Source organism: Physella acuta, unplaced genomic scaffold (assembly GCF_028476545.2).
Source record: "Physella acuta isolate Inbredline_101_S28 unplaced genomic scaffold, ASM2847654v3 ptg001362l, whole genome shotgun sequence".
Taxonomy (NCBI): Eukaryota; Metazoa; Mollusca; class Gastropoda; family Physidae; genus Physella; species Physella acuta.
Window position 1 is genome coordinate 76,409 of NW_026732877.1, and position 19,100 is coordinate 95,508.

The 19,100-nt window shown below is 39.6% G+C and overlaps 1 protein-coding gene across 1 annotated transcript; it reads right to left on the reverse strand.

Moving 5' to 3' along the window:
* Positions 1-1,334: 1,334 nt before the first annotated feature.
* Positions 1,335-2,408, reverse strand: LOC131927022 (G-box-binding factor-like). Its single transcript, XM_059282678.1, has 3 exons — positions 2,382-2,408; positions 1,719-1,823; positions 1,335-1,415 (listed from the first exon to the last, which is right to left on the reverse strand). Exons 1-3 carry the CDS (start codon positions 2,406-2,408, stop codon positions 1,335-1,337), a joined length of 213 nt encoding a protein of 70 aa, XP_059138661.1.
* Positions 2,409-19,100: the final 16,692 nt, after the last annotated feature.

The following is a 19,100-nucleotide window of genomic DNA, read 5'->3' on the forward strand; positions in this document are numbered from 1 at the left end:
AATATTAGCCGGCCCGTGGGCGGCCGGCAGCCGGTGACGTGCGGGGAATGTTACGTGGACAGGGGGGATAACTGGGGGACACATGCCGACATCTGAGCCGGGGAGTTTCAAAGGGGATCTGATTTCTGTTTCTTGTGAGGGGGTCCGTCTGTTCCCAGCTGATGTCTAACATGTCTCATCTGTTGTCTGGTCTGTCTTTGACTCGACTGTCTTACCTGATGCATGTACTGTCTTATCTGATGTCTGATCTGTCTTTGTCGCTGCTGCTTTACCTGATGTCTGGTCTGTCTTATCTGATGTCTGGTATGTCTTACCTGATGTCTGGACTGTCTTACCTGATGTCTGGTCTGTCTTACCTGATGTCTGGTCTGTCTTACCTGATGTCTGGATTGTCTTACATAATGTCTGGACTGTCTTACATGATGTCTTGACTGTCTTACCTGATGTCTGGACTGTCTTATCTGATGTCTGGTATGTCTTACCTGATGTCTGGACTGTCTTACATGATGTCTGGTCTGTCTTACCTGATGTCTGGATTGTCTTACATAATGTCTGGACTGTCTTACATGATGTCTTGACTGTCTTACCTGATGTCTGGACTGTCTTATCTGATGTCTGGTATGTCTTACCTGATGTCTGGACTGTCTTACATGATGTCTGGACTGTCTTACATGATGTCTGGACTGTCTTACCTGATGTCTGGACTGTCTTACCTGATGTCTGGTCTGTCTTACCTGATGTCTGGTCTGTCTTACCTGATGTCTGGATTGTCTTACATAATGTCTGGACTGTCTTACATGATGTCTTGACTGTCTTACCTGATGTCTGGACTGTCTTACCTGATGTCTGGACTGTCTTACATGATGTCTTGACTGTCTTACATGATGTGTGGACTGTCTTACCTGATGTCTGGACTGCCTTACCTGATGTCTGAACTGTTTTTGTCTCGACTGTCTTACCTGATGTCTGGACTGTCTTTGTCTGGTCTGTCTTACCAGATGTCTGGTCTGTCTTACCAGATGTCTGGACTGTCTTACCAGATGTCTGGTCTGTCTTACCTGATGTCTGGACTGTCTTACCTGATGTCTGGTCTGTCTTACTTGATGTCTAGACTGTCTTATCTGATGTCTGGTCTGTCTTACGTGATGTCTGGTCTGTCTTTGTCTTGACTGTCTAACCTGATGTCTGGACTGTCTTACTTGATGTCTGGTCTGTCTTACCAGATGTCTGGACTGTCTTACCTGATGTCTGGTCTGTCTTACCTGATGTCTGGTCTGTCTTACATGATGTCTGGACTGTCTTAACTGATGTCTGGTCTGTCTTACCTGATGTCTTCACTCTCTTAACTGATGTCTGGAATGTCTTTGTCTTGACTGTCTTATCTGATGTCTGCTCTGTCTTACCTGATGTCTGGTCTGTCTTACATGATGTCTGGACTGTCTTACCAGATGTCTGGTCTGTCTTACCTGATGTCTGGTCTGTCTTACCTGATGTCTGGACTGTCTTACCTGATGTCTGGTCTGTCTTACCAGATGTCTTGTCTGTCTTACTTGATGTCTGGTCTGTCTTACCTGATGTCTGCATTGTCTTATCTGATGTCTGGTCTGTCTTACCAGATGTCTTGTCTGTCTTACCTGATGTCTGGACTGTCTTGCCTGATGTCTGGACTGTCTTACCTGATGTCTGGTCTGTCTTACCTGATGTTTGGACTGTCTTACCTGATGTCTGGACTGTCTTACATGATGTCTTGACTGTCTTACCTGATGTCTGGACTGTCTTGCCTGATGTCTGGACTGTCTTACCTGATGTCTGGTCTGTCTTACCTGATGTTTGGACTGTCTTACCTGATGTCTGGACTGTCTTACATGATGTCTTGACTGTCTTACCTGATGTCTGGTCTGTCTTACCTGATGTTTGGACTGTCTTACCTGATGTCTGGACTGTCTTTGTCTGGACTGTCTTAACTGATGTCTGGATTGTCTTTGTCTTGACTGTCTAACCTGATGTCTAGACTGTCTTACCTGATGTCTGGACTGTCTTTGTCTGGTCTGTCTTACCTGATGTCTGGTCTGTCTTACCTGATGTCTGGACTGTCTTTGTCTTGACTGTCTAACCTGATGTCTAGACTGTCTTACCTGATGTCTGGACTGTCTTACCTGATGTCTGGACTGTCTAACCTGATGTCTAGACTGTCTTACCTGATTTCTGGTATGTCTTACCTGATGTCTGGTCTGTCTTACCTGATGTTTGGACTGTCTTACCTGATGTCTGGACTGTCTTTGTCTTGACTGTCTAACCTGATGTCTAGACTGTCTTACCTGATGTCTTGACTGTCTAAGCTGATGTCTAGACTGCCTTAACTGTTGTCTTTGGTGTCTTACCTGGTGTCTGGGTTGTCTAGCTTGCATTGCCTATGTACTGTTGTCTTATGTGTTGTTTATAATGACCTACCTTTTTCGAGACTACATTTGATAGGTGACTATTAAATGAGTTTTCTATTATTGTTTTACCTGCATTGGGTGATGTCACTGTTATATTCAGGTGTATTATAACTAAAAAATTTCCTTACGGGTTCATTTTTAAATTACTCACATGAATTAGATTTTTTTTTTATTTCCTTGTGAGAAGACCCGACTCTAATGTACCAGAAGATCGGGAAATCCGCTTGGTCCATGGAATAAAACGCTTTTTCATCGAGTGTGCCAATACTTCAGCAGATTAAAACGAGATCACCAATTAACGATTTTTAATGGCTTAGAACTTAATTACGTCTTTTAATTTCTGCTCATTTGAGCGAACATGGCCTTCCTAAGAGCTGAAATAACACGCGCGCGCGCACACGCACGCACACACAAACACATACACTTATACAGAAACTCTACAATGGATCTGAATCCGCAAAGAGACTCCATTAGCAAGTGTTTGCATGCCGGAAGTGGATGAGCATGAGGCATTTTTTTTGCTCACACTTAATGGGAATTTATCCCGTAAATTTCCTACATTTTCCAGATAAATGAAATGTTTTTAATTTGAACGTTTTTTGTTGTTGTTTTTTTTTTTTACTTGAAAGCGAGTGCTTGTCCAAATGAAAACAAAAACGGCGATGAAACCATCGAGGTAAATGTGATGAAACGCTTCGTGTTTGTAATAAAGAATTATTTTTACTTGATCGATGGACCGTTAATGGCTCAGGGGTTGTTTTTTTTTTATTTACACAAAAGTTTTACATTCCGTCATGGTTGAGTTCCTACAGTTTCTTGATTTTAGTGAATAGAAATAAATTTACCTTAAAAAACATGTAATTTTTAAAAATCTAGTATATTTCGAATGAGGTAAATAGTGGTGTTGTGGAGTTGAAGACATGAGCGACGACCCTATTTGAAAAACGATAACGGTCTTTATATCGCGTAACGGCCTGTATCAAATTTGTGATGGTCAGTCACATATTTTTGTTTCTCAGTAACATTTTCTTTGGTATGTCACAAAATTACGATGGTCAGTGACATAATTAGAGCTCAACCACACGAGGCTCGATAGCTGGTGATAGCAACTCTTATAGGAGAGACAACTCCAAAATCAAACCCCAGTTGCCTTATAATTTGTTCTTGGTTGGTCAAAGGCTATGGAAGCAGATCCAAAAAAGAGTAAGTCGACGGCCTATATGGCACGTAACAATTTGACACGTAATGCTTAACTGTGTTAGAGAATATCCCTTCTACCAGTGGCGTAGGCAGGGGGGGGGGGGGGGTTAGGGGGGGTCATAACCCCCCCCCATAGACCCCTCGGTATATATAAAAAGTATGAGGGGGTGGGTGCAAATCGAAAGTTTGAGGGGGGGGGGGGTGCAAATCGAAAGTTTGAGGGGGGGTGCAAATCGAAAGTTTGAGGGGGGGGGGGGGTGCAAATCGAAAGTTTGAGGGCGGGGGTGCAAATCGAAAGTTTGTCCCCGGGTAAAAATTGGAACCCCCCCCCCCCCCCCCCCTCCCCTTGAGACGATCCTGGCTACGCCACTGCCTTCTACAACTAGTATTAAGAAAGAAAAAGAAGAAGAAAGTCAGAAATTGGAACCGGTCCGTCACATATTTTTGTCGGTCCGTCACATTTTTGCGTTGGTCAGCCACACATTCTCCTCTACCGGTCACCAATCATCGTCCGTCATCCGCCCGCGTCGGTCTGACAAGTCACGTGATACTCCTGGGCTGCCTGTCACAGGCCTGACAGATTGACCACTGCTTACAACCAAAGACAACCTCAGCCCCTTCACTTATCGGCGTCGCTGGACAACAACTGACCACTGCCCCGCCACTTTTGAAGCTACCTAATGATGCAGTGCCAACTTTTTTTATACCATCAATCTCTAAAATGAGCTGTCTAATAACAACCTTGAACTTTCGACTTCTGCTAATTAGCATAATGGCTGCAGCTATTAATATTTCTGGTCCGCAGCCCGCACTAATGACCCCCTCTTAATTCCAGCCCGGTCAGTTTGTGGTCAGTTTGGGTCCAAATAACAAAAACCGTTGGGGTCACATGCATTTAAGGGGGTGGCTTCCGCCGTAATACCGGAAGCTGGAACTGACCAATGGTTTAATACGGGCTGGCTCAAACTGACCATAAATTTAGCCTCGGTAAATCTCGTTTGATGGACGTTATGTGGGCGCCCCGCTGATTAATGGCGCTGATAGCTGTGGTGTCCGGCAATGCCCAGTGTCCGGACATTGCATGTTCTGTCCCTCATAGATCAAGAGCGTGTGAAGTTTGTATCTTGATAAACACGGACCCTTGCCAGATATTGCTGCTAGGAACTTAGCCGTTTTCTATACAAATCTTGCAGGGTATATATCTTCTTCACATTGGCCATTTATAAGATATTTGCAATATTTCACTACCTTTAATATATATATATATATATATATATATATATATATATATATATATATATATATATATATATATATATAGCTACCACTATATATATATATATATATATATATATATATATATATATATATATATATATATATATATATATATATATAGTGGTAGCTATTTTTTAAATATCTATAGAAACGTGGGTCTTTGTTCGCTTCCTTTCAAGTAGGATACAAATGTTTATTATGCTTCCTTTCAAGTAGGATACAAATGTTTATTATGCTGGGAATTTATCAAATATCGCAATGAATGTAGCCGACTTTTGGCTACCTTTCACGCTAGCCATTAAAGACGAGTTTAACAACAACGGTTCATTACACCTTGCTTGGTCAATTGGCTCGCCATTAGAGCTTGTGACTGGTGCGGGGGGAGGTGTAATGGGGTCAGCTAGGGTAGTGGTCAGTTGGTACCAGCGGGTAGGGTAATGGTCACTTTCTAGGTGGGGTCACTCAACCGTGGTTGATTAATTACCCTGGTCATCTTAGTGCCGGACATCGTTTAGCAGCTGGGCGGTTCTAGCGTTAGATCACATAGGGGTAGGGTAAGGGGGGGGGGGGAGATTAATGGTGACAATTTGAACGGGTGGATGGGGCATGAAATCAAGAGGTGGGGGGAGTAGTAGTTGGGTTTGGTAGGAGGGGAGTTGAAGAGTAGGGAAGCAGGAGGCTGTGATGTGTTACGACATTTAAACGTGAATACTGTAATACTACTCCTATTGTACAGAGAAAGAATTCAATGTTTTTAATAACGACCTTCACCTTGAAATCTGACCCCCCCCCCCTCCCACCCCCACTCCAACGGTTTCAATCTCTTCATTTAAAAAGGAAATCAATTCATTAAATGATTTTTAAAATTTCTTTTTTTCACGTTCTTATCGGAAGATTTCTGTGATTTAGTGCGCGCGTTTTTTTTTACCCTCACAATTCTATTAACAAACCCCGAGGTGAAATCGAGGGCTCAGAGGAGTTCATAGAGTTTCTTTCAGCCAAGTGGACATTTTAGAGCTGCCAATTAAGCTGGGGATAGTTAATGAGCTCTTGCATATCTATGTAGCCATCTTATCTGCAGTGTAAAGGTATATATATATATATGTTACGGTCAAAGCCCGAAGTCGGCCAATGCTAGGATTGGCCGGCCAATCCGCGCATTGGCCAATATCGCCTCCCATAGGTCGGTCAAAGTCCGAAACTTTGCTTGATTTCGGCCTTTGGCCGGCCAATCCGCAGACTGGCCATTGTGGACTGGCCAAAGTCTGAAATAGCTCTTGATTTCGGCCTTTGGCCGGCCAGTCTACATTAGAAGATCATCTGGCTAGGGACGACAGGCCTAAGTCCGAATTAGAAGATCATAAGCAGATTTTGGTTTTTTTTTAATGCCGTAAGGATCATGAAATTAAGTCTTTATTGATTATTAATTAAAGTAAATGACAGAAATATTCAAATTTTTTATTGTACTATAGTCTCAATCTATCAATATCATCATTTGTTACAACAAGTTGAACTTTTATGGCATTTAGAATTACATAGCAGCTTGTTATTTTTACACTTGCAGCGATTTGTTGTAGAGATTTTTCCTCAGTGCCAACTGACGACTTTAAGAGCAGTTTTTCGTGAAGAATTGAAAACTCACTTCTAGAACATATTTGTTTTAGAACACTATGTTCCGTTCCTAGCTTGTAGAAAGCGATGTCGACGCTCATGACAACTGCAATCACGCTTCGGGGATCACCGTGACCTCTGTTAACATCTGGAAAACGGATGCGTACATTGTCACCCACTTCACCATCTTTAAATTTTGTATTTGATGTTTTAAGCATCTTAGCACCTTGAGTTTGCAAGCCAGTATGAGCTGCTGATCTGTGTTCCATGATGTCTTGTTTGTTGTGACACAATCTGCAGGTAATGTTCCCTCCGTACCCTTCGTCTGCTTCATTGGGTATTCCACAAATAGCATGGACATCGTTGCCACAGGATCCACAAGAATGAGCTGCACTACAATGTTTTTCACAAACTATACAGAATCTGTTGGCCACATTATTGTCACGCAACTGGTCTGGGCGTTCCGCCACGGCAGTAGATGTGTTAGCTGAGGATGTCGTTGCATTTATGGCAACCTCCATTTCTTGTTCAATGTTCTCAAGATCTTCCTCAGAAACTATTTTATCGAGAGCCTGATATGGAAACTAACATGGATTTACATTTTTTTTTTCTTTTGACAGCCATCTGCTATGTCTGTCTCATGGTCTGACGGCCCTTTTGATCCATGTCGTTTTGCATATAGAATGCTATACAAACAAGAGCTAAACAATACGTTACTCTCAATGAAAACGCACCCAGAATAATGAAAATGCGATCACAACTTAGTCTAGATAGAACATTGGCCAGGACATCCCGGCCAGTGCGCGCATTGGCCGGCCAATGTACAAAATACGCTGTCAAGTTTAAGCGCTTCGGACTTTGGCCAGTACGTCCCTGCCAGTCCGCGCATTGGCCGGCCAATGTACGAAATACGACCTTAGTGCTAAGTTCTTCGGGCTTTGGCCAAGAGAGCCGGCCAATCCGCGGATTGGCCGGCCAATCCGCGCTTTGGCCGCACTTCGGGCTTTGACCGTAACATATATATATATATATATATATATATATATATATATATATATATATATATATATATATATATATATATATATATATATATATATATATATGTGTGTGTGTGTGTGTGTGTGTGTGTGTGAGAGAGAGAGAGAGAGAAAGAGAGAGAGAATGTGTGTGTGTATGTGTTTAGGTATAGCCTTTTCCAAAAAGTGGTAATTTGTGTGATTATACCTGCAGCTAAGCGCTGGGCTTCTGATAGCTATACAGAAACCTTGTTGCTACTATCCCTGTTGTAAGAGTGTGGTCGAGTAAGAAGCGCAACTGATCACAAACCCAAAAAAGTCTCCAGTTTAGATCCATGTTCAAAAATAGCACGTCAGTAATGTGTCCAACAAGACATTTGTATGCGATGGAACGGTGGCGGGTCATTGTTATAGTTGCTCGGTCTATAATATTTAAATATCTGGGCATAGTATAGCTAGATAGTCCAATACAACAGGGCATTGTATATCTACATCGTCTCTTTGTATCAGGGCATTGTAAACTACACATTGTGCACTTATTTAATGTCTAATACACTGCATCATCATGAAAATTATTCCTATGGATCTCTTGTGGAGAATATGGACGCAACCACACCTCTTCATGTACTCGGTTCTGGGCGATTCCTCCAAGTTGGGTCCACGACATTTCGGCTGCTTCTGCTTCACTAACAGCTATCATTTCAAAGTTTGTTTTGGCCTACCTACTTTCCACTTTCCTTGGGTATTCAAATTCATTGCCTCATATACTATACGCAAAGCGCCATATATACTCTACTTCATCTGCCTTTATTGATCGACTTGGCAACTTTCTTATCCTATCAACTCTACTGATCGGGTAATGTGTTATAAGCAGCTTAAAATTACACATCAGCTAGAATAGCCTAAACATCTAAACGTGCACTAGGTAGAAGATTATTGACATATCCAAGACATCTACAACAATGATAATCTCTGCAGCATTTGTACCATAGAACAATACAACAAAACTTTCACAGAATGGACCCCGCCACAGTAGAATGGACTCCCCCATGAATTAGTGATCAACGTTGCCGTCAAACTCAATTGCGGGCCGCCGCGAATTGGACGCGTCCAATTCTCGCTCGAGTATGCATGCGAGGGTTTTTATTGCTGCTGATGAATATTTCAGCCGGACTGAGTGAAGGGCCGTATGTGATTATCTTAGCGCTGTTGTGGCAGGAGTCTTGGACGACCGCGCTACCTACGTCGGTAGTGGTGACGGCCCTGTGTGCACGTTTCATTGTGACTCCATTTTAATTAATTTTACTGATTGAAAAATCTTTGCGTTGGCTATATATATTTTAAGAATTTTTTATTTGGTGTCACCCCAAAGATGGTGTCACTCGTTGAGAGCCGCACTCCTACCCCTTCTTGACACGTACTTACACGTACACGTCACGTACACGTCACGTACACGTACACGCACACTCACTCACACACGCACACGTATCCCACTAGTGTACTGTAGTCAGTACCGTGACCTTCTGTTAAATGGAGCTTAATTACTCTTAATCCCAAGTTCCGGTAGAGCTACACTTTCAGCCCTGCGCTACTCTGGGTTATCAGGGGACCTTGTCTAAACACAGAGCTGGTGAGCGCCATCACGTGAATCAGCCACTCACTCGCTACTGTCCTCGGTCGGTGGCGTGAGTGATCCATGCTTGGATGCGGAGGTCTGAATTAGTCGATTGTGTGTGGATGTGAGTGGTTATGTGTGGTTGTGTGTGTCGTATTATCGGTGTTCGTCTTCGTGAATCATAGTGTGGAAGTGGTTATTTGTGGTTGTGTGTGGATGTGTGTGGTTGTATATCCTAGTGTAGTTGTCCATCTTCGTTAATGATAGTGTTTACATACGTGTTTGTGGTTGTGTGTGTCGTGTCTTATTTTCAGTGCCAATCTTCGTGAATTAGAGCTATTGTGAATGCACTTTCACATTCAAAACACAAAAACACATTACGTACTCAATCACATTAAACAAGAACAATTCCTATTAAAAACACACACACTACGATAAAAGCACACACAGACACCATAAAATAACAGAAAGAAACACGAATGTGAACACTAACACACACAGAAACAGCACACTTTCTCCTATAGACTGGCTTTGACCAAGCGACCCGGTAAAAAAAAATAGAACCGGCGCCATCACAAGTTAAATTTTCATTAGATCTATGTCTTTTTTTCCCATCAAATGCCGAGGACCGATTCATACAAAGTCACGGGTCACTTTACAAATTGCAATATACAATAATAATGAAACGACTAATTGGAAGGCTAATTAAATAAACATAATTTTTTTTCAAATCAATGCACTAAAAGGCTCATTACAGCTCCGATACATCGGCCCACCTGGATATTTTCCTAGTGGGCCGATGGGATATTTTTCTCAGTATCCCGACTGTAGTGTATCTTCCCTTGATCTACAACGATTAAAAAATTTTACCTGCCCCGACCATAGACAAAATATTTTGTTTACGTGTTCTTTTATGAGAGTGCACACATCTTCAAAATTTATAAAACGTAAAAAAAAAACATCTAAGAATCAATTAATACGGATTAATTTTTTTTTATTTAATTTTTTTAACAAATTTCGCTGTTATTCCTAAAACTATTTTTAACCTCTCGACAACATCTGGTTCCCTTCTCCCCTCAACCACCTGTCATAACGGACGCTTGAATGTTGATGAGCTAAAAAAATTTCCCCAACCTTTGCCCACTCCCTCCCCTTTATCTATCTTTTATCGAGTGTCACGGGAGCTGTTTCCTCTCTTAATTAACCCCCATAAGTGCCGCATTCTTCTCCGGGTTGTTTTTTTATATTACAGAATAATTTTTTTTTCAACATGCAATCAGTAAACTATTGAGCGTGTTGACAAAAAATGGCGACGGTAAATTCCTCAAGATTGCCCGACAAGGGACGAGCTTACTGCCGAGGGTTAAAAATAGATTTGACATTTTTTTTTTAAATTTCAGCTGAATGATTCGAGAAATTTCTTACATACGCGTAAAGCCTATGTAATTGTAATTTGCATGCGGGCGATTATCGTTATTTAAACCGGAAATGTAAGATGGTGAAATATTTGATGAATACGTGGCTTTACGCTTGATGAAAAGACTTTGAATGAGAGAATATATTATAAAGTGGTAAAAAAAAAATATTCTGTAAAGGTCAGTGTGGAAATGTAGTTATGAAATCGACTTTCTGTCATTTCGAAATACATGGTCATTGTGTAAGTATAGGTTTATTACCAAGAGCAGTCAGGACTAGATCTAAGATTAGAATTTTTGTCAGGGTTTGGGTTTTATGAAAGAGATTGGAATCGGGCATTGTGGTTGGAATATTCTTTTATTCTTATCCTTATTTTGTTAGTAAACTGAGATAACACTGTACGCTTAATATAACTATATTCTGCTGGGTTTGGTGTAGGGTTACGATTGTGCTAACGATACTAGCATAACTAGCCGCTTCGTTACGCACTGCACAAGTTTTCTGCAGTAGCTAATGAACCGACCGGCCATACCATTGTATTGCACATTTTCAAAACGTCTCAATATTTCTCCTACGCATTTCCCTTATTTAACGCTCATTAAATTTTGATGATCTCGTTCTAATTACGATTTCCCTTGTCTTCCATTAAAATAAAAAGGAAAAAAAAAATAATGACAACACGTGACAGTGAAATATTAACAACCGTTCATCGGTGACCAGGAGTAATCTCCCATATAATTAAATTCATTTACGGATCATTTTTAAAGGAACAAATTATTCTACGTGCAGGGGCAATGCAGTTCGTTGCCGTAACGCCGATGCCGCACCGTGCAGCTGACGTCGTACCGTGCAGCCGATGGCGTCCTGTACAACACTGAGACAACGACATGAAGGGGAGGGGGAGGGTAATCCATCCGAGGCCATTGTTAGGTTTGAGAAAGCCTTAATCCATAATGTAGGATTCTTTCTCCCTGTCTATGAGGTTGATAAAGTAAAATGCTGGGGAAAAAATTTAAAAAAAAATTTAAACCAGATTAGGCGAGTTTAAACTTGGGACTAGTTTGTTGAATGATTTAAATTTATGCTTGAAAATTTGAGGTATTTCAAGGGTTAAATGCTAGCATGATTTTAAATTATTTAACAGGAACATTAAAGGATTTTTGGACAAGCACTATTCAAGGCTAGATCTGCAAAATAATTTCAAAGTTTTTCAGAAATATTTTGTTGATTTAACCTGCACTAGAAAGCTAGTATATTTTTAGAGATTTATTTTTTGTTAAAAACATCAACATTTTTTAAACAAAGAATAAGGTCCTGTACATACACGATCACACATATAGAGATCCCTTGTTCATTTAATCTCGGTGTTTCATGGTATTTCAATCCCCAGTACATCCCTCAACTCGTGCCAGGTACTCATTTAAGCTGGGTATATTGTCGTTACATTAGCGACTTTCTAAGTTACTTTGAATTTCGTTCAGTTGATTTGCTACATAACAGCTGATATAAAAAAAATATTTTTTTTAAAACACTTATTTTAAAAAAGGACTTTTCTCTCACTCATACCTCGATCTCCAATACTTGATTATGTTTTACCCAAGCTAAAAAAATATCAAAGGAATCTTAAAATAAATTATAGAAAATCCAAATACGACCCCCCCCCCCCCCCCCCCCCTCCTCACCGAAAAGACAAGTTTGTATTATTTTAGGAATCTGCGTAGAGATACATTTCTAAAACGATTCATCAATTTTAAAGGTTATTTCCATTTCAAAATGTAATCCCCTTGCAATATTTATTTAGGGTTTTATATAGCTAATCCAACAACCGAATTTGAATTATTTAAGGTTTATTTTGTAAATTCGAGGGCCGAATTTGAATTATTTAGAGTTAGGATCCCACCCAACAATGCATCAGTGTTACGATTGTTTGCGTCACGAGTCAGAGGGTCAAAGCGCGTCTCTTGAGACAAGCGTCACTGGGTGCTCGACGTGTTACGTCATCGTCCACGTCATTGACATGACCTTCAGCAGACGATAAATCATTGCAGCAACGGTTCCTTCGTCTGATCGTGTCTTGTCGTGATTCCCTTCATGGGTCTGCTGATTATGGTGACTGTTGTCATTGTCGATTATGGTTCCTATGTTGTGTTTGCCGGTCACAATTCCCTACTCGTGTATGCCGGTCATGGTTCCCTTCTCGTGTATGCCGGTCATGGTTCCCTTCTCGTGTATGCCGGTCATGGTTCCCTACTCGTGTATGCCGGTCATGGTTCCCTTCTGTTATCTGCTGTTCGTGGTTCCCTACTAATGTCTGACAGTCATGGTTCCCTACTTGTGTATACCGGTCATGGTTCCCTTTTTTTATCTGCTATTCGTGGTTCCCGACCACCTGCAAAACTATGTGTCTGCAAAAAGTCTTTATACACTGTGTCTGCAGTGTGTCTTGAATACAGTACCGTGTGTCTATTGTGTCTTTTTCACAGTACCGCGTGTCTATTGTGTCTTTTACACAGCACCGCGTGCCAGCTGCGTATTGTACACAGCAACTTGTGTCTGTTGACTTGTTTTGTGTGGAGTGTCTTTTAGAAGTGTCTTCCCTGTGCTATACACCACGAGAAGGTTTTAAGAGACACGAGGCTGTGTAGAATGGAGAATTTGAAAAGTGTTGCCGTTTTTGTTTTTAAAATTGTTTTTCGGAAAAAATATGTTTAAAAAAAAAATTAATGGCACAAAACTAAAAATAGAATCTCTTAAAGGTTATTGCTGTGCATTGTAAAACTGAGGTTGTTTTTTTTTTCTTTCTTCTTCTTTTTTTCTTTTTTTTTCTTTTTTTTTCTTGTTTTCTTTTTCATGTATTTTTAAATGCAATACATTTGTGTGCTTGTTTTCTATTGTGAAAAAAGGAAAATACGTTTACATGGGGTGTTTGTTAATCAGGATAGTACAGACAATTCACACGCACACACACACACACAAACACATACACAACACACATACACGCACTCGCCCACCCCAGATTCAAAAAATAAACATACACAAACACACACATAGAAACATGTACACACTCATACAAAAGAATCAGGCAGTGCATATGCACTAAGACCATTCTTAGCTTAAGTTAAAAAAAAATCATATTTGCTCTACTTTTTTGTTACGCTAATCCATAACCTAACCGATATATTACACTATCTTTATCGATATAAGTGTATAGATTTGTCTAGTTGATAAGAACCGGGTTTAGGTATCATTTTTAATATAAAATCTCTAGTTGCAAGTTCTAAAAAAAATAACTTCATCATTTTTATAAACAATTTTTTTCCCCAAACTTCCATCTCCTTCGCTCGTATCTCCTCAAATTAACAAAACAATTTTTCAACGTTTTTTTTTATCCACCTAGAAATACATTTACACTTTACGTTTTTAGCAGGCGACATCAAAGGTAACAAAATTCCGAAACAATTAATTTTTTATACCCCGAAATCTGTAGTTCTGTCCAGAAATTGTCATCTTCAAAAACTAAATTTTTTTTTCACCGGGACGAGTTGTGGGACCTGGCGTCTGGTCCGTCGTTTTTCATTAAACAGCTGTTTAAATGTTAATTTCTGAGCACGTGCCTTACGTCACACGTCAGAAGGGAAATAGTTGAAGGCGGGTGAGTGGGGGGGGGGGTCTGCCATCTACACCCCCCTCCCGTCTTTCATCGTTTGGCGGTTTAAAGGTTAACTCCCCACCCGTTGACCCTTTCTTTCAATACGTATAAGGTTACGAGAAAACGTTTTAACATAATGTAACAGCTTTTAATATTTCCTTAACTTAAGCGCCTTTCAAAAAAACTAAAATAAAATGTTCATGTCACGCGCTAATAATTAGAAATTATTTGTTTTAAATTTGTTTATTCACCAAAAGGGAAACAACAATTCAAGGGAGATAATTGCCATTCCAACTTTTAGTTTATTAACGTCTAAAATTATAGCAACAAGTGTATGTAAACTTTAAGTAAACAAAACTCAAAACATCAGACCAGAGTCCCCACCTGTTAGAGAGACCAATTAGTTGGAAGAAAAAAAAAATGAGCCCATCTGATCTAAGAAGTCTATTTCGCCAGTTTCATTGAAATACAAAATGGAGTTATCTCGTCTGACGCGCGTGACATCACGACTGTCTAGACACGCCAGTAACCGGACGGCGACGGTATTCATACTCGGCGATTATCTAAATACGGTATCGTTTCGGGGAAACTCGCTTCCCGAGTCCGATGGTATGTAACGGGATATTTGCATTTCCGTTCCTAGCATTGGAGTTAATAAAGATGAGGGACGATTACCGAATGAGTGGTCGCCCCTTTTTTTTTGTAGAAACCGGTCTGTCGTTGGTTTCTGGTTATGAGAAAGAAGGGGGGAAAAATCGTTCAGATGCAGTCTATCAAAATGTTTACGTAATGGGAAAGGTTAAAGGTCAGTTCTCGACCTAACGTCTTTTGTCATTAGTGAAATGAGAATGCTGACCAAAAGGACGGGGGGTGATTTATGGCGGTCGTTCTTCACGCGGTGCTGGAGGTACGGGTCCTGGCGTCGGATGACGCATGGCCTTTGCATTGACTTTCACGGCAACCGCAGTAGGACGGTTAGCCGTACCCTCATCAATCGCATGAGTTGACGACGACGTTCGTTACTGGACCTTATCCTAACCATATCCCTAACCACAGGGATTATATTATACGGGTGTGACTAACAGAACAGCCCCCCCCCCCCCTTAACACCTAACATGTCCACATCACTAAGAATAACCCTTATATTGGAATCAAGATAACTTTGTGGTATAATTTTAACTAATTTAGACAAATTAATCTCGGCGCTGGGATAAAGTTTTGGCTTTACTAAACAAGCCAACAATATATTTTACTCAATGACTTCAATACGAATAGTACGAAACACAAAAAGTTACGTTCATGTGGCTGAATGTACTATATGACATGCGCAGAACGCTATAACTTCAGCGCAGTTCCCCGTCCTACATGACGTCACAGAGCACGTTTCTTTCTATTTTCAGAACGTTCTAAATCAGACGGATTCAGAGGAAGCTTACTACAAAAAAACAAAGGTAAAAAAAATCACAAATATTTATTAATTTCTTCAGCATTAAAGTGGATGTCGATTCTATCTCTAACAGTTAATGGTTCTTATAGTAAGTGTTCACCAAAATGGCGGTAGGAGTACGGAAAATTGTTTCCGTTTAAAACAACGAGCAGGGTTACGGGTTCGATTCCAGGTTCTGAGAATTTAATTTCAATCCGCTTAATGTCTTTGTGTATATCCAGGTAGAAATTCTGATTATATATTTCTAGGTATGACGTCAGATAATACATATCCAGGTAGGAATTCAGTGTTTATATAGCAGGATGTCAAATCCAGTTGATAGATGTATCTATTAGATTGTGATAGAGGGCAGGGGTGATGCAGGAGAGAGTATTTTCATAACAAGTCATATGTGTTTTATTCTGGCCGTATGTCAGTTATGTAACGGACTCATCAGCTCCACTACATATATGATGCCGCTAGGAATAGAACTTTGGACGATACAACTAGAAGGAATTGGGAATTCGAACCAACAGCCGTAGCCAAAGTTTTGTTAAAAAAAAAAACAAGCGCCGTTTAAAATTCTTCAAAAAAATTCAAGTGCCAAAACATCGTGTCATGTGACCAGCCAAAAAACTCTGGAACTATTTCTGGCACACCATGGTGTTGGAAACTAATGTCTAAACAACCTCGTCTCACCCGTGTTTCCTTACATTTGATGCCCTCGACCATCCTCGTCCCCCGGCTTTTATCCCTCTTTTGAGTCTGGAAATAACAGCTCATACAAGACAAAATAATGGCGGGTTGGCTATTCTTGAAGCCAGGTTTAATGCTGATGAGGTGGTGCCGCTTCTGTCTCACCTTTTTTTGTGGGTGAAGTGGTGCGGAAAATTTGGTGCAGAGAGTAATTTTAAACCTTATTTTCAAACTTTTCAAAACTATATCCATAGCTAAATAGCTCACTAAAACACAAACAAAACCAACATCTAGGAAAAACGAATAGTCAGTTTATCGTGGTAATAAGCTATGGATATGGCGTCAAATCGATTTATGTACCATAGAGTAGACTTGTTTTCAGACACCTTAGGGTAAATTTAGAAGAAAAATAGGGTATATTTTTGTTGAAAATATTTAGTATGATATTTTTTCATCAATTAGTACAGAGGTTCTCAACAATTCTTAGTCAACAGACCCATTTACTAATCAGGTTAGTTAAATGTTGTAAAGTAAAATGTTAAAGGGCGGTGTGATCTAAGATTACAAACAATTTCAAAGTTATTCGTCGAGTTGTGCTGAAAGGAAACTATATTATGGTATACAGGCTCCTTATATCAGTTGGTAGCTTTGTTAGGGCAGTTATTAACCGTTATAAATTACTATTATTCTAAGAAGAGGAGGGTGTGGTCAAGTGGTAGAGCCTACGGCTGCTACCCCGAAAGTCTCTTGTTCGGATCTCTAGCTCGAATCTGTAGGACGTCCATGAAAAGCTTTTCTCAGCTAATGTATACTTAAGCCACTAATTAAGCCATCCCCCACCCCGCACCCATGTTTTAAAAAGCCCTAGATAGACCCCCCCCCCCCTTCTACCCCAACTTAAATCCCCTTGCTAGAACTCCCAACAGGGGTCGGTGTGGTCGAGTCGGTAAAGCTCATGGTTGCTAAACCGAAAAGTCTCGAGTTCGAACCCTCGGGCAGATGAGGCTCGTTAGCTGGGGACAGTAGTCGCTCTTCTAGGAAAGAAAAGCAGGCTGAAATCGGAGTCAATGGCGCATAACAAGTTGACACGTATCCTTAATTGTGATGGAGGCTTTGTCGAGTCGTCAAAAAGCTCATATTTGATAAATTCGAAAAAAAAGTCTCGAGTTCAAACCCTCTGGCAGATAAGGCTCGATCCCTTCCAACAATAAAAATTAAGAACGAAGAAGAAGAACTCCTCTACCCCACCGACCTTCAAGTATACGACCTTATTTACACCAACCTCCCCAAAACACAAACCCCCTAGCCAGTGCCCTAGGCAAAACTTATTAAAACGCACCCTTTCACACACATTAATTACTAAAACATATGTATAAGAAAACCATTAATTAAAAGTGACATATAAATTTATTATCAATTGCATGAACATTAAATGTAGACATCAAAATCAAATTTTACTTGCCTTCTTCGTTGCAAAGTCTGTACTAATTCCTCCAATTCCAATTTGCAAGCGTAATCACATTTTATTGAAATTGTTGCTAAGTCCACGAGTCTACTTTGTACTTTACGACATAGCCCCCCCCCCCCCCCCCGGGGAAAAAGTCTGGAAAAACAAACACTGAAAAAAGTTCTTGTAGTGTTCAAATCTCTGCAGTCCTCCCAAGGTGAGTTCCAAAACGGGACTTACCTATTTTAAGCTTGACTGTTTTTCGTTTTAATTGTAAAAGGTCTATATTGTGTGATGATGTAACGATTTTTTGTTTTTGAAAAATAAGGTTATAAATGTTATAGATTCCAGCCTAAAATTGTTATATATGAAACCTTTAGGAGAGAGTAGAAAAATATGAAAAGACATTTAATTTACGACTAAGACTGTATGTCTACGAACATTAAATATCGCAATCTACAACGGCTACTGATGTATTTGTTTTTCAACTTGATAATGCTAAAAAAAACTACCAAACTATTTTGTTTAGAACTTAAGCTATATATAATTTTTACAGTAACAAATAATAACTTAAAATTGTATTTATATGTAAGCGGTCAATTTAAGGTGCAGGAATTTGAAATGAATGTAAAGTTAAGCAACGAATTATCTCCCATTTGGAAATCCCAATAACAAAATTTTTATTCAAGCGAAATAACTTTCATAAGAATTGCTAAATTAATCAAGTGTTACTAAGACATGTTTGAAAAACACAATAAAACGTTTTTTTTTTTTAATTCAGTTACCTAATAATTAAAACAAATAATTTATATTAGCTATGTAACCTGTAAAAACAATGTATTTTACCTATTGAATACTTAACTGTATGTTTAGTTTGAAATGATAAAAACGGTAAATTTATTATATCATATTTCCATTAAATTTTGATCACATTCATTTCGATATTATAAAATCATATTTGTTAAAATCAAAATTTTGGATCCCCTAAAAAGGGATGTATTTCAAATAGCCAAATACTAGTAACTGTTATAGACATAGCAAAAATTATTGATTAAATAAAAAATTAAATTTGAAAAAACAAAGTTACGGTCATGTATAATTCCATCCTATTTAATATATATTAATAATTTAAGAGTGGTAATATAGATTCCTAAAAAACTATAGATTTTTCAACTAGAGAACGCATACTTTTCTTTGTAGTGTTCCGTACTGAATTGAAATCATCTAACTTACGATAAACTCGACTACTCGATATACTCTACTACATTCACAACACATATCAAACTTCGATACCTAAACATA